This window comes from Larus michahellis, chromosome 4, assembly GCF_964199755.1.
Source record: "Larus michahellis chromosome 4, bLarMic1.1, whole genome shotgun sequence".
Lineage (NCBI taxonomy): Eukaryota > Metazoa > Chordata > Aves > Charadriiformes > Laridae > Larus > Larus michahellis.
In genome coordinates, this window is record NC_133899.1 from 41,937,509 (window position 1) to 41,952,585 (window position 15,077).

Genomic DNA, 15,077 nt, shown 5'->3' on the forward strand with positions numbered 1-15,077 from the left:
GACAGCTTAGCTTTAATGCTGGCTGAGCTGGTATCGACGCTTATTTGAGTATTAGCCACATACAGACAAGCTTGTGGTTAATGAAGTGGTCCCTCAGAAAGGGCACTGGATGCATCAGGAAGAGCACAAAAACATCCGTAAAAGACAAATCACACAGCAGGTTCCTCATCAGTAGTTTTCTTTCAGGAATAATCTGAAAGTTTTTCAGTTTTTATAAGATACAGGAACCATACGCTACTTGGAACCCCACCAGGGTTCCAAGAACCTGGTCTGACCAGGGCCAACAACTGATCTGGACCCTAATGACCTGATCAAAGCATAATGGAAACAGTGACCAACACTGTCTACTCCAGGAGCAGTCCACCAGCTGCCAACTTCTCCATAGCTGTCCCAGTAAAGAAGAGTTTTGAGAAGCTAACAAGGTGGCCTCACAGAACTTCATGGTCACGCTCTTCCCAAAGGCCCAGACACAACGGCACTCATTGTGAAAAAACAATCACAGAGGCAGACTGCGCCAACAGGAGACAAGAAACAGCATCTTGGCAGAGAATGAGGGATGACAAACAGTAAGAGCCTTGACAGCAAAGATGAGCAGTTTGTGTTGGAGCAACGGCTAGCTAACAAAAGGACAATAAGAGAGGAACGTGGTCAAAGCAACTGGCTAAAAAAATTGCGGTCTTGTTTGGGGCAGACAACTGCAGCAGTTCTAGACATGCCTCGCTCAGAGCAACTTAGAGCCTGCTCAGCTTATACTCTAAGCTAACATATTACTCCTCAATTCAAGGGTGGATGTTTGGATCCAAAAGAGCTCACGGAAAGGTGCACATCATCCCGTGTGCAGTGGTACCAGATGTTCATAAAATCACAGCATCTCAGGCTGAACAATCTTTCCTACCTGGAAATTAAAGTATGGATAGAAAAAAGGTTTTATCAGGATTATCTGACCTAAGTCACGGACTGTATTCTCACCGTTATCAACTTTCTGCTTCTTTGCAGAGACTTTCTTCTTTCCCGATACATTTTCTTGCTTTATCTCTTGGTGGAGCACGACCGGGTCTTGCTTTTTGGCAGGAGATACAACAGAATCAATCTTACTATCTTGATCATCTGTAACAGACAATTAAGACAATATGCTCTTCTGTACACTCTCATCATCACTTTTAAGTGAGTCCATCTGTAATAACTACTGAAGTCCACCCCCAGAAGAGAGAAACCCACGTATTTTAAATCAGAACAAAGTCATCCATATATATGTACACACACGCTCACAAACACATATGCTTCCCATATCAGACGAGACCCCAAAGCAACAGATAGGTTTAGGAGTCAAGAGCCACAGCACCTAGTGTTTTGACAGACAGGAATCTTATCTGCAAGCAGAACGTACAGCAACGCAAGGAACAGTTTAATAAACCCAATCCAGGTTTTACTGCGACAGAGCAGACAGCACACGTTACCCATATCAGTTTCTCATTTGCAGGAAGTATTTTATTCCCCTCCATGAACCCACCTGGGTATTTTACACACACACCCCCAATAGCTACTGGGACTGTGAGAAGCAGAAAATAAGTCTTTCACATTAGGGAACTGTTCTTTTAAAAAGTTGTTTCTAGTGAGAAATTTTTTATCTTTTTGGACAGCCCCTGCTATATAATATTCTTGTCAGAGCCAACACACACAATACGGGGTTATGGTGTTAGCTCCTGTAATCAAGGATAAGAGTTAGTTGTGGCTGCCCTCAGAACAGTGCTTGCAGACCACATTTTAACCATGCCACAGAGATTTTTGGAGAACACCCACAAACAAGATTATTTTTTTTTTTTTAATAGTGGGTGAGTCTTTTTTCTCCCTTTTTTCAGAAAAAGAAAAAAATCCACCTCATCAAGCAGCAATGTCATTCTTTTTCCTCGCTCCCTGTAGCAAACCTGTTATGCCCGCATCTCAAAAGGGTGATCTGCAAATGCTTTGGTTTTCACTTATTCCTATTCTTTTTTAACTTCTATTCATAGTCAGAACACTGAGCCAACACACTGAGACATGTCTACTTCTGCTGAGGATACAGTCAAGACAGTGACAGGTGATTCTGACTACAGTTTTTGGTCCGTTCTAGGTTGGATGTTTCCATTACAATGACTAGACCATTCTTTTAGCATCAATTCAATTCAATTATAGAGGTGTAGGAGGTGGGAAGCAGCTCTAAGTGCTACTTTCCATGAATCAGCCACCAAACACCTCTTTGTACATGAAGCCCGCACTTAAACAGTGATTTGTTTTGCACAGGCTGCTACAAAGTTTCCCTGGATGCCCTTCCTTACCAGACCAACTGCTCTTAGGACTCCACTTTTTCATAGCTTGACATCAGAATGCACACAGCAAACACCTAAATCTTCTTTCAGGTAATCAAAACGTTGACAGCTTGAGAGCAATGCAGCCAAACCATAGAGCAAAGCAGAGATACGAGCTACTCTGTTCACTCAACACTCCTTAGTAGAAGGAAAGCAAGGATGGGAGGAGGAAAACCAGAGCATTGCTGCCAGATGAAAACAGGGAGAAAAAGTGAACAGCTCATTAAAAGGAAAAGGTTAGAAGTGAGCTTTGCCCCATAGAGATCAGCCAGAACAGTTGTGAGAGAGACACTCTGTGGCCTTGCAAAAAGCAGAACACGATTTTGGCGTTCTGTGCAAGAAGCGTATGCAACATCAGATACCCATTCCATTTTTCTGCTTCTTCTGCCCAGGCTTCTTCTTAGATGCTGCTGATTCAGATGGTGGAGTGGGCTGTTTTGTAACAGGGACTGGTTCTACTTTCTTGCCTGAAGACTTGGATCCTTCCGACTCCTTAGTTACATGATCATCTTGAACAGCCTTATGCTTCTTCTCCTTCTTCTTCCGTTCTCTAATGCCAGTAGATGCTTCAGTCACGCTCAAGGGAACAGGAGCAACATGCTCTTCATCCGTACCCAGGGCATCAGCGAGCTTAAAGTCCCGAGGTGCACTTTCAGAGTCAGACTCGTGGATGTTCCCATTCTGAGCTTCTTTCTTCTTGTTCTTCTTCTTCTCCATTTTCTTTTTATCAGTCTTGGTAGGTGGAAACTTTAGGTCCCTTCTCTGTTTTGCAAGGACTTCATCATATAAAGTTTCTTTCATGAAAAGCCAGAAGAAGAGGAAGATGACTGTAATAACCACAGAAGGAATGAGGATGATAAAGTAGGTAGACTCATAAAACTCCATTGTGCTTTTTCTTAGCTATATTTAAAAAACCTATAGGGGAAAAAAGAAAAAGAAGAAAAATTAGGTTTTGAACATGTTTTCTTCGATATTATTTACCCCACCAATTTTAATAATAAAAAAAGCTTCGTCTGTGTTTTAGAGAAGCCTTAAAATAGCTTTTGATAAAGTTACCGAACTGCATCAGTGATGGAACAACTTCTGGAGTCATTTAGCATTTGCTTCAAAATTGTTAACTAGGATAAGAAGGAAGTGCAGTTTCCAAGACTGCTGATCTTGGAAGAGAGTAGTTCTCCTCTTTCCTTACTTTTCTTCAGCTTCCTCACTCTTCCTTTCTAAGTGAATTCCATAACATTAAAGTTTTTGATTTCAGAAATACATGAGACAGCACTTTCAGAGGCCGTGAAATAAGGACCAGTATATGCAGAGCAACACATTTTTTTTTGTCGTAAATCAAATATAACGAATTAAGATTTTTATCTTGGCAAGTGGGAGTTACATTTCAACTTCCTTTTGTTCCCAGATTTATGACAGCTTCAGAAGTGGAATGAGGGAAGGAGGGAGAGAGAGCCCATAAAGTCAACCATAAAGAATCAGCTATTTTCGAAACTGCTTTTTGAAGTCTAAAACCCAGTTTTAAACTCATGAAAATTACACACATTTATAGGAAAGCAGGGGGATCTGTTACTTATTTGGTGCATGTAACAGCATACAACTTCCAGGGCACTAATAAATCAAATGACTCCATGATAATTTGCTGAAAACACAACTTATGCCCCAAGCATTCTTTTTTTTTTTTCTTTTTTTTTTTAAAAAAAAAAAAAGCAGGAACCACAGAGTTAAAGAAGTCAGAATGAAGCTAAAAACCTATCTTTGGGGACAAGACAAGCCAGATTTTCCTATTTAACAACTGATCACTACAAACGGAGCTGGATTTTTGCAGAAAGAATCACAGAATGGTTTGGATTGAAGGGACCTTAAAGATCACCCAGTCCCACTCCCTGCCCTGGGCAGGGACGCCTCCCACCAGTCCAGGCTGCTCAAAGCCCCATCCAGCCTGGCCTTGAACACCTCCGGGGATGGGGTCTCAACAACAACTCAACAACAGAATTCAAGTCTTCTCCAGACTGTTTGTTCCAGGGGGAAAAAAAAAAACCACACACCACAAAAACAAAAAAAAAAGCACCAACTATTGAAAAACAACAATCAAAACTGTAATTAAGCAAGTGCAACTCCCAATTCAACAACTCAGTTTAAAAAACCACCATGGAAAGCACGTGCTTCAACTACATTTCCCTCTACACAAGAAAAGATGACTCTTCAACTCAACTGTCCCTGGGGAGACCCATTCTTGTCTTCATCACCTTCTCTGCAGCCACTGCCCAACTGCAGCATCCCCCAACACAGCCAAGACGTGCGATGGTCCCCAAAAAACACTCGGAGAAGCTTGTACCGCTAGTGACCCTAGGCACAGTTATACATCAGTATGTCCTTCTGCTTCTCCTCAACCAAGCTGAGGACGAGAGCTTCACATAGGCTTAGACACAAGCAAGATGACCCCAACAGAGTTGGAGGGGGAACTAACTGCTCTACACCTTAAACAATACTGCTTGGAGTATTTCCACTGCTGCTTAGAAAAAGAAAATAGATGTGGCTACTGATGGCACAGGGAATAAAATTCATGTAGAACAGGGAATAAAATTCATGTAGTTGCATGAAGTTGCATGGTACAGGGAGAGGACAGGCTTTCCTTTCTTCTGGGCAGAGGATTGCTCTTTAAATACCTGATAGTCTTACATTTAAGGTTGCTTTACCTCAACTCCTGGCTGTGCTGGAAGCTGCTCTCAAACTGGCTTGCCATCCTGCCACGTTGGCGAGAGCTTGGTTTGGAGCCTGGCTCTAGCTCAAGAGGGAAGAGTTGTTATATGTAATAATTTCTTAGTATAGTATGTTGTAACAGAGAGGAGTTACTGTGATAATATATTTGTACAGTGCATTGAGCAGCACAGAAAGCAAGGAGTGGGAACTCTAATTTGGCTATTAAGTTATCCAAACAGAAGATTAACATTTCAATACACTAATTATTCATCAGTTGTCTTAACCGTAAGTCTCCTCCCAGTTTGTAATTATTTTCTGCATACTTGCAGCTCACTGAAAAGGCTTGGGTCTAGAGTTACATCCAGCACAGAAAGTTTCAGAAGGGCTGAGAGGGATGGGAGGAAAAGCTTGTCTTTTAGGAAGAAAAAGCACAGATGCTCACAACTAAGCTGGAGCTTTCAAAATGATTAGTTGCAGCTACCTGATAAAACCAGCTTCCTGCACTAAGTGATCTAATATTAGTCACCTCTTGAAGGAAGCAGATCTTGAAAAGTTGTCTCAGCCAAAGTCAATATTGAATGCTTACGGGAGAAGATAATCCCCAAAGTAAATATGTAATTAAAGCAGAATTTTCAGAAGTGTAATTAAGTTGATCATTACAATATATCACCACAACAATTTACAATACCTAACCACAAAGATCCCGGAGAAGTCCACCTCTGCCTTGCCGATACAAAAGCACGCAGCTGGCTGGGAATTCATCCCATTGCTTCAGCCACGCTGGGAGGATCCCACCCTGCAGCCGTCCCTATGCTTTTCCTAGTGCCCGAGGCCAGATGCTCAGCTCGAATCATGCGCTTAGCAAAACACATGTTGTAGAAGTTTGAGACATCAAGTGTCAGGAGGTGTGATGGTCAAGGCAGGACGAAGTTACAAGCAGAAAATGACTGTTGCTTTGAGACCAGAGAGGCTAGACGTGTGTAAAAGCTTCATCTGCTTTCAAGAGGAGCTGTAACTACATAGTTGTAACTGCTAGGCCGAGCGGGGAAGAGGGACTGGACAAGATGAGGTCTTATCTCAGAGCTGGCCGAGTACCAAAGCCCTGCCGAACCTCCGTCCACCGCCCTGCTCTCCCCTCCCGACTCAACTCCACTTGTGGAATGGCATCGCTTGCACCCTGCAGCCTGGCAATGTTGAGTTTCAGAGCATCAGACTCAGTCACTGCTCCCGTCCTCCTCTCGCTCATCAGGGTGAAGCAGAGCGTGAGGCAGATGAAGGCTTCCACCCCAAACACTCATCAGAGGCATGCAGATTTGATCTCCAAAGTCCAATGGGGAATTACAAACGCACAAATCCAGGGAAGCAGAGCTCAAAAAAATGAAGTAAAAGCCTGAGAATGTAACTAGAATTGATTAAGAACACCTGGGAATGGCGAACAAGCGCTCTACTCTGATAGTTATACACTAGTTTTCTATCTCAGCCCAGCATGAGCAAGGGCATTTAAAAATCACTTCTAGAAGGATACATTGCTGCTGGTATCCTTCATGCAGAATGACAAGATGACATCCTTCACCATCTGGCCCTTGTCAAGACATCTTTATGAAGTGGCATCCTTGCCATGGGGGTAAAGAGACAGTGTTTTGGCTCACACACGGTTCCCAGTTGCCCTCCGACAACCTACAATTATTTAAAAAGTTTCTCTGTTCCCATTTATACCTCTGTATTACACTGACAAGCCATCTAGAAAAAAAACAGAAGCAATCTGGGCGGGGGGGGAAAATCCTACACCATACAAAAAGAAACAGGACAGAGAAGTTCCTTTTATTAAACCAGAAAAAAGTGAATGCTACATTACGCATACCAGCTTAACTGCTGCTCAGGATTTAGTTTTGCCATTCCTTCCATTCTTTTTAGCTATTGAAACGTGAGATACCCTCACAAAAATATTAATTCTCCCCCCTGGAAGTGCTGCAAGGGGACTTCTCTCACTCACAGCCCTCTCTTGGACAACTTCTGGTGGCGGCTGCAACAGCTCTCCCCAGCAAGGCACACCCGGGAGAAACTGCACGTACACACCTCCTCATTGCTGCCAACAACAGGCCCAGCGACTTCAGCTACGTTTAAAGTTCAAGGTATTTAGTTAAATACTCACCTTTCATCCATATATGATATTTATTGATATTTAACCTGATATTTATTGGGCACGTTTCTCAGAGCCGGGCTGCCCAGGGCCCGTGCCAGGCTCCCCACTTGCAGACACGCTCCTGTCTCCTTCGTTAAGTCAGGAACTCACAACATCCCTTCAGTCATTCTGAGAAAGGGGAACAAACCGCATCTGTCCCAGCCTGCGCGCAGACTCGGTCACTGTTCCCATCCTGCGTTTAACAAAAGAATCGCACTTTTGTTCCCCGAAACAGAGCCCGTGCCACAGAAAATAACTATTTCTGAGCTCCAGTATTATTGCTTGCACCTGACTTCCTCTGCTAGTTAACACTGCCCTGCATTTCGTAACACACCCTTCGCTTTTTGCATTTAAATCTCAAGTTTCACCCTGCACAGATACCACATTTCATGGGATATTCATCCAGTTCGGGTCCAGGGGATTAGCTTACTTGAGGAGACAGAAATAAATTATAGCTGCATCTGGCTAATGAGTCACTCGTAGCCCAGCCCCAGCACATCAGAGGCACAGCTTCTAGAAACACTTGGGTCCTGAGATGCACGTAATCTCCAGGGATTTGTGTCTCTCTGAAAAACTAACATTAAGGGGGGAAAATATAGGTACCAAGGTAATTTAAAAAAAAAAATACTAAGCAGTTTAAGAGATACTACATATGATTTAGCTAAGGCAACAGTTTCCTTATTTGGGGTATTTCCCTGAGATTTTCTCAAGCTGGCTAGCTGACTAAAAGAAAGCCCTCACTTTCAACAGTCGCGAGGAATACAGCAAGAAGTCCCAAAGGAGTATCTGTATTCAATAAATTCCTCAAATAGGTAACAATATTTTTTCCTTAACCTGCACAGAGGAAGCAACACACTCCATATCAGCCAGCTGCAAAGAGGATCCTCTTGGGAACAGCTTCACTCCCAAACTCATCTTCCCCCAGAGCTCTTTGGGAGAGGAAGCCCAGCAGCTTGAGCTGGACAAGGCAACTAAACCCAGATCTGCCACACGTAAAATATAAAATTAAATAAGATGTTTAGCCACGGTGGGAGCAACCAGCTCTCTGTGACTCTGTTCATGAGCATTAACTAATTAAAGCACTCTTGGGCTCCCTAGGAAGGAGGGCTGCCAGAAAAACTTAAAGGCAGTTCACTTAACATCAGCATTGCTACAGTACGAGAAAAATCTGCAGGTTGAGAGCTTTGGTTGGTTTGGATTTGGTTTAAGCCGTCCTGTATGTCACTGAAGAAACAAGACATGTTCTTCATGCCCCAAGACAAGACAGAAGACAGCAGAGCTTCTGCACGGTGACATCAGGAGGCAGCGAGTGAAAGCCGAGCTGTCAGAGCAGGCAGGGATTTCAGGCCATCAAACTTGCTTCAAGTTCATTAACACCTGGCTAATTTCAGCAGGTGAGCAACGCTGGGAACAAAGGGAGCCCTGGCAATGACTCAGCATCCTCCTCAACCTTCCCATTCAAGGGTTACCCATTCCCAAAAACCACACTGCCCAGTGAACACCAGTGAGGAGCTGGCTACACCTGAACACCATTTTTAAAACAGGAAAATAAGATATCACATATAAATCTCATCTGCCACCTATGTAAGGAAAAAGGCACAGCTTCCAGTAAAAGTAAAAAAAAAAAAAAAAAAAAATCACACGCAGTCTTCTCACAAGTCATTAAATTTGCACAACTAAGAGGTGCATGTGAAGCACCCACCACCTAGAACAGCTAAAGGGCCTGCCAGTTTTGACCTGGATGGCAAGATTTAACCTGCTTTTTTTTTTTGTATTCTTTCTAAACTCTACTTGTATAGCTCTATTTCCATGCTCTGTTTACAGAAGTCCTTTCAAAACTAAGACCGGGGGGAAGCATAACAAACAGCAGTTCAAGCTCAGAGTCTCTTTCATTTAAATACTTGCCCTGACAGCATGATTTATGCAGCAGCAGCAGAAAGCTGTAGACACTCGAAATTACAGACTGAGCCATTCACGTATTAAAGTTCTCCTCTCTGGGAAGGAGTCCTGTTCAAGTGAAGCTCAGCAGTGCTTGACACCCCCTACAAACTGCTAACAGCAAGAGGAGAATGAGACTTGTCAATAAATCTTGCTCTCCTTCACTTGATTACACTGATACAATTAAGCCATTTGCAGCGCACAATCTCAGTGCTTCTCAAATACCCTCTAGGTAAATATTTTCCATTCCAAACATGCCGCTGTTTGTACCATCTGTTGGGCTCTGTCTGCTCTCAGTTGCTTGATGTTAGTTAACACAGACTCACTATTTATTAAATTCCAGAGAAGAGCAGCTTCGCTTCAACAAAAGCCTTTACTTTTAGGTTTTGGTTTGTTTGGTTTTTTTTAATACATCTTTAGAGCCAACACCTGACAAATTGCAGCAGTGATGCCAAGAGCAAGCCGAGAGCGCAATATGGCTACAGGAGGTTGCCACCACTGTCTGGCAGATGACCTTGCTCTTGTCCAAGCGGTGAGCACCCCAGTGCCTCCCACAAGGGTTTGCCGGGAGAAGGCAGGAGGTTTCCAGCACAGCCCGGCCCTCCAGGCAAGCTCAGACAAGCTAAGGCAGGGCAGGGATTCTCCGGGAGGCAGCTGACACCCTGAAACCACCTGGGCTGCGGGATAAAGCCCAGAGTTGGAATTAGCGTCAGTGAAAGCAGAATGAGCAACCTCGAATTTATCCGGGGATAAAAGCATGCATGTATATGCAGTTGGCACGGAGCGAGAAATGGGCTGGAAAACCACGCTCTGCTCTGCTGCCCGGCAGCTTGCCCCAATACCCCAAAACTGCACAGATCCTTCCCTCCAGCAACCCGCGGGGTTCACCAAAACATGAGCATGAAGACACTGATATTGTTCAGGAGACCAAAACATTTCTCGCATTCGCGAGAGCAAGTTATTTCAAATAAAAACTGGCACCCATCAAGGCTAGAAGCAAGCACCCTCGGCTCTACCAGACACCAGAAACTTCAAGTTTTCCATTAAAATCACTAACTTCTAACACACGTCTATTATCTCCAAAGTCAAAAGATAACAAGTTATCTTTACACTACCTTCTTCCAAAGTGCCTGTAAAGGATCAAAGGCTTCTTTCTTCCAACAGGAGGGTGCTGGGGGAGGACCATGCCCAGAGAGGGCTCCCAGCATTAGGCTGCAAGCGTGCATCTTCCCATCGCTATTTCCAGGGAGCTCCTGAGGCTTCCCCAGATCCTTCCATCACACACTCGTGTACAGACGTGCTCTGCCCACAACACCGTGAACTATTTGAGAGGCATTTAAACACCCGGAGAGCAGATCTGACATTTGTTCTTCAAATCACTGCTCACTTCTGTGCGTGGAGAACTGGGAAATTACACTTCTCAAAATACGAAGGAAAAAAAACCACGCTAACTACATTTTCTCACAAAGGACCAAAGAGCAGTAAATTCTAAACTAAAGGTTCAACACAGACACTGATTTTCTCAGCTTGTGGCTTTTCTCGCATCCCAAGCGGGTGGCGATGACAGCCAAGGTCACTCGCTCGCTCCTGCGGTGGCTCCAGCCAGAAGATCCCCAGCTACATCTGTTGTTTCCCCGTGGTGGGCATTTTATCAAAGGGCACAGTTCAACAGCAAAAGAGGCTGCACAAGCAGCCATAGGAATCCAACAGCATGAACAATTCTGCTGATGCTAAGGCAAGGAAAGACGTCAGTAGAAGCCGGGCAGCAGTCAAGGCTCACTTCTCCAAAGCCAACAAACCCAGCCAGCTGCACCTTTTAGCCACAACTTAGAAAAGAATTAAGTTTACATTTCTAGTAGTCTCAACATATCCACTTGATTAAAACTAACCTCCGCTGTTCTCACCATGACACTGCCCAGCTGCATTGCTATGCATGGCTTTGGCAGGTTTGCTCAAGGTGTGACAACACCTTGCCGTAAACCCAACATTGATTAACTCCTTCATTCTGGCTTTGCAGGCAATGCTAGAACTTGGGGTTTTGCCCAGGCTATATTAATGCAGGATTACATACTAAAAATAAGAGACAAAGCTAGCAGATTAATAGCCAAGGCTGAGTTTAGATCACTAGTCTGAGAAGCAGTTCTGCAAGTCCTGTAGTTTTTGAGCATCAAGGGGTCTCCTGCAACACAAACCCATCCAGCAGCAGGAACAGGGTGAGAATTTAAGCCAGGACTCTTGGGTCAGCCAGGCAGACGCATTAAACACGCACAGCCGCACCTGAAATGTGTTTGTACCCAGCGCGTGGACAGGAGGAAGGGATCAGCCATGCCTATTTTGTTATCCTGATGAGCTGCCCGGAAAGTTCACAGAGGTTTGCAGATGCCAAGCTGACGTGCCAGTCCACAGCAGCTCGGGTTTACCACACACAAGCCACTTACACAACTTTAAAGCCACTATGTGCTTCCACAAAGGCCTTTTCACATCTGTTGTAGTCTACTGTATAAATATACATTCACAGTATAATCTTCACCTTGGATCCATCAGAGCACAGCTATCATCTCCCAAAGCCGGGGGCAGACAGGACACGGCAGCTCTGGTGCAGAGCACGGCACAGCCCGGATAGGCTCTCTCAGGGTTTTGCCGGGGCTCTTTCAGCCGTCACAACACCCTTTCCGAGGGCACAGGGTTTTTGCATTACCAGCACAACTGTCCTTCAGCTGGGTGACAAAGCTGGGTCACCCATCTCATCCCCTGCACCATCTGCTGACATAACTGCAGGCAGTGTCATTCCCAAAGTTGGCTCTGCCAAAACAAGGCAGGTGAAGAGTCTCAGCTGTGAGGGTACCAGGATTTCTTCCTCCAACACGGCTTAATCCTTTTCTGACACAGGAATAAGTTGCACCAGCATAAGTATATTTATTCTGAGACTTCTGCACCTACCTTTGCCATACTAACTTGATTAAAACAAGCTCTACAGCACCCACAGCAATTACACAATTGATCCCCCTCTGGCCACAAATGAGGCAGAGCCTCAAATTCCAAGTAAAAAGATTTGAAGATCATCTCTTGAGAAATTTGAGGCTGCTACAGCCTTTTCATCTATTTACACCCAATTCAGTCTCTGCAAGCATGGAAGGATAGAGAAAAGCAGGTACAAGCAGTAGCTTCTCAGTACTCAAATTCCTCTCATACTTTCACAGCAGTCTGCAAATAAAAAACAGCTGGAATGAAACCTTTTTCCTTTCCTAGTGTATATAGTAAATATAACTACCTAAATATACATTCCTGTATTATGTATTCTTGTTTATATTAAAAAAAAATAAATGTAGAATAAGAGGAGACAGAAACAAAGGAAGAAAATGCCTTCAGTCCAGCTTTTTTTTTTTTTTTTTTGCCTTAGCAGATTGCTGTGAAAGTATGAATGGCATCTGAGTACTGGGAGGCTAATGCTCATTTTTAAAAAAAACAATCCAGGTTTTTATATAAAAGAGCTGCAAATAGCCAAGGAAAAGACCCAAGTGTATTATCTGCCTGTGTATCCCAGAAGAGGTAATTTTACCTCCCCGCGAGCCTCGTACGACCCCACCAACGCTGTTTCTTCCCAGGCTGCCAGGCAGGAGCAGTGCTGTTGCCTGGGTCTCACCTCCCCGAGCAGGCACAAGCTGTCCTCCGCTTCGAATCCAGGGCAAAGCAGATGTCCTCAGTGCCAGAACGATGGGAAAACCATGACAGATTGCTAACGAGGATGGCATTTTGTTTAGGGGACATATTTCTGAAGTTTGCACATACCTACAAAAAGGTCTGTCTTAATTTATTGCTCAATTCTCCAAATTCCTATTCAATTTTTCCCTTAACCATATTGGTCAGACCACATTTTGGCCTACTCACTTGAATTTCTTCAGATACACAAGAAAGTTTTAAACCTGCCACTTGTCCTGCAGGTCTCCAGACCACCCAATACTAAAGCTTTTCTCCAAATTTCTCACCAAAGCAGCAGCAGCAACGGAGAAGAAAAAAAAAAAAAAAATCCAGCCTTGAAGGGCTGGCAAGTCGTTTGGAGCAATGTTTAAGCAGGTCCGTATAGCTGAATTTACTAACCTTCGTACCTCCACACCCTGATGGCGTGGAGGCTGCCAAAGCTATCCCATAATTGAGCCACATACAGCCCAACAGTGTCACACTGGGCCTTTCACCAAGTTTTCCACCAACGCTGAACGAGGTCTTGCAGGAACTCGGGGTGCACAGAGGTAATGGCACAGGGGGAAGATAAGATGCCTTGAAATAAACAAGAGAATTTGGAAATTTTCCTACAGCAATGTATCACTGAAGTTTTCCTGCAAGAATATATTAAATTCATGGTAGGAGTATTAACTTCGTTCATATTAGAATTTCTTTCCCCTACAAAAATAAATCCGGCAAAGATATTCTTAGTATGAATACCATAAAAGTGACTTAATCCAGACTTATTTTTAAGCGTGTATTTAATGGATTGAGAACAGAAGTCATCTTCTGCCAACAAAGACGGGTATTAAACCAGGAGGATCTATCTAGCACCAGACTTCTTAACCATACAAGATTTTACTGAAGCGTGTGCCCACAGTCCTTCACCCTGTTGCGAAAGGAACAAAGGAAGAGGAAATGACTAATCAGAGCAGCAGCACATTAATATATTTTGGTATGTGGAAAGGGAAAATGTAGCGTGTATTTTTAACATTCCCCACAGGAGAAGGCACTACCATACGTACACCAGCTGCCACGGAGGCTCAGCAGCTCCCGGGAGGGGGGAAAAAAAAAAAGTGGAGCTGTGTCCCGGGGAGGAGTCCTGTGTTTTCCATTTCCCAGCACAAGCTCTGCTGGAAGCACACCGCAGTGCAAGTGTGGTTGGTGAGCCGCCTGACGATGTCTTCGCCAAACAACACACTTGGAAAGGAGGCAGGGCTGGGGCTGAGTGATGTCTCAGCGATATCGGGCGTACTTTGACTCAAACCATAGGTGAAACCCAGCCTGGAGAGGTGTGTCGGAGGGAAAAGGTGAATTTCTTGGAGCCGTGCCGCTGGCAAGAACTCCTGCAAGTCCCACCATCACCCAGCTCTACTGAGCATGTGATGCCCTCACCCACAGGATAAGAGATAGGGGGAAAGAAGTCTCTACCTGCCCCGGGTGCCATCTGGCAAGTCACAGCTCACCCACGTGCCACAGAGCACAACCCCATCCCGCACCTTCCCAAGCTTAATTCCCGCAGACTCCTCAAAGCTCTCCATCACCTGTACACGCAAAGGAACCAGGCTGCCAGCAAAACACTGCGCCTTCAAGTCTTTCCTCGCAATTACTTTCCCACTGGTGTCCCAGTACAACTGGATTTAATAGCTGGTTTTTAATCCCACACGGGAAGCCACAGTAACACATTTGCTCAGAGCAACAGGGCAGAAGCCTGAAGGACTACTGTCAGAAATCCAAAATTAGAGCCTTTCCTAAAAGGGATCAAACCAAATCAATCTAGTGACAGCCTGCTCCAGTCATTTGTGCAGTGGGATGGCACAGCACAAAAGCATCGCTCGCCCAGTAAGAGAGGAGCTGGACCACTGCCTGCCTGTCCGGCTGCAATTGTTCCTGCACTTCATAATTAAGGGCTACAATTCACCCTTCTTCTAATGCCAAACCCCTAAAGACTCATCATAACAAAACTGTTCTAAACACTAAATGGGAAGCTACCGCTGAACCAACTGTAATTGTTCAGATCCCCCAAGCTCCAACACCATTAAGCGCAAAAGATGCAGAGAAACTCACATTTAATGTTCTTGCAGAGGGATTTGTAATCAGCCACCCCGTACACAGTTAGAAGCCTGAAGCTTAAGCAGGTCTTTACCCTGGTATTGCAAAATAACAACCCCGGTCATTCCACCAACAAGATT

The 15,077-nt window shown here is 44.4% G+C and overlaps 1 protein-coding gene across 14 annotated transcripts in view; it reads right to left on the bottom strand.

Annotated features, from left to right (window-relative positions):
- The window catches only part of KTN1 (kinectin 1), a 77,346-nt gene that overhangs the window by 50,760 nt on the left and 11,509 nt on the right, over window positions 1-15,077 (bottom strand). For 11 of the 14 annotated variants that reach the window (XM_074584236.1, XM_074584243.1, XM_074584231.1 and 8 more), the window contains exons 2-3: window positions 2,708-3,260; window positions 970-1,107 (exon numbers count right to left, since the gene is read on the bottom strand). In XM_074584236.1, the coding sequence (XP_074440337.1) occupies window positions 970-1,107; window positions 2,708-3,230 (661 nt within the window). In that variant the 5' untranslated portion in view covers window positions 3,231-3,260. The remainder of the gene's footprint in view (window positions 1-969; window positions 1,108-2,707; window positions 3,261-15,077) is intronic. The other 3 variants (XM_074584240.1, XM_074584241.1, XM_074584235.1) reach the window with 1 other exon arrangement.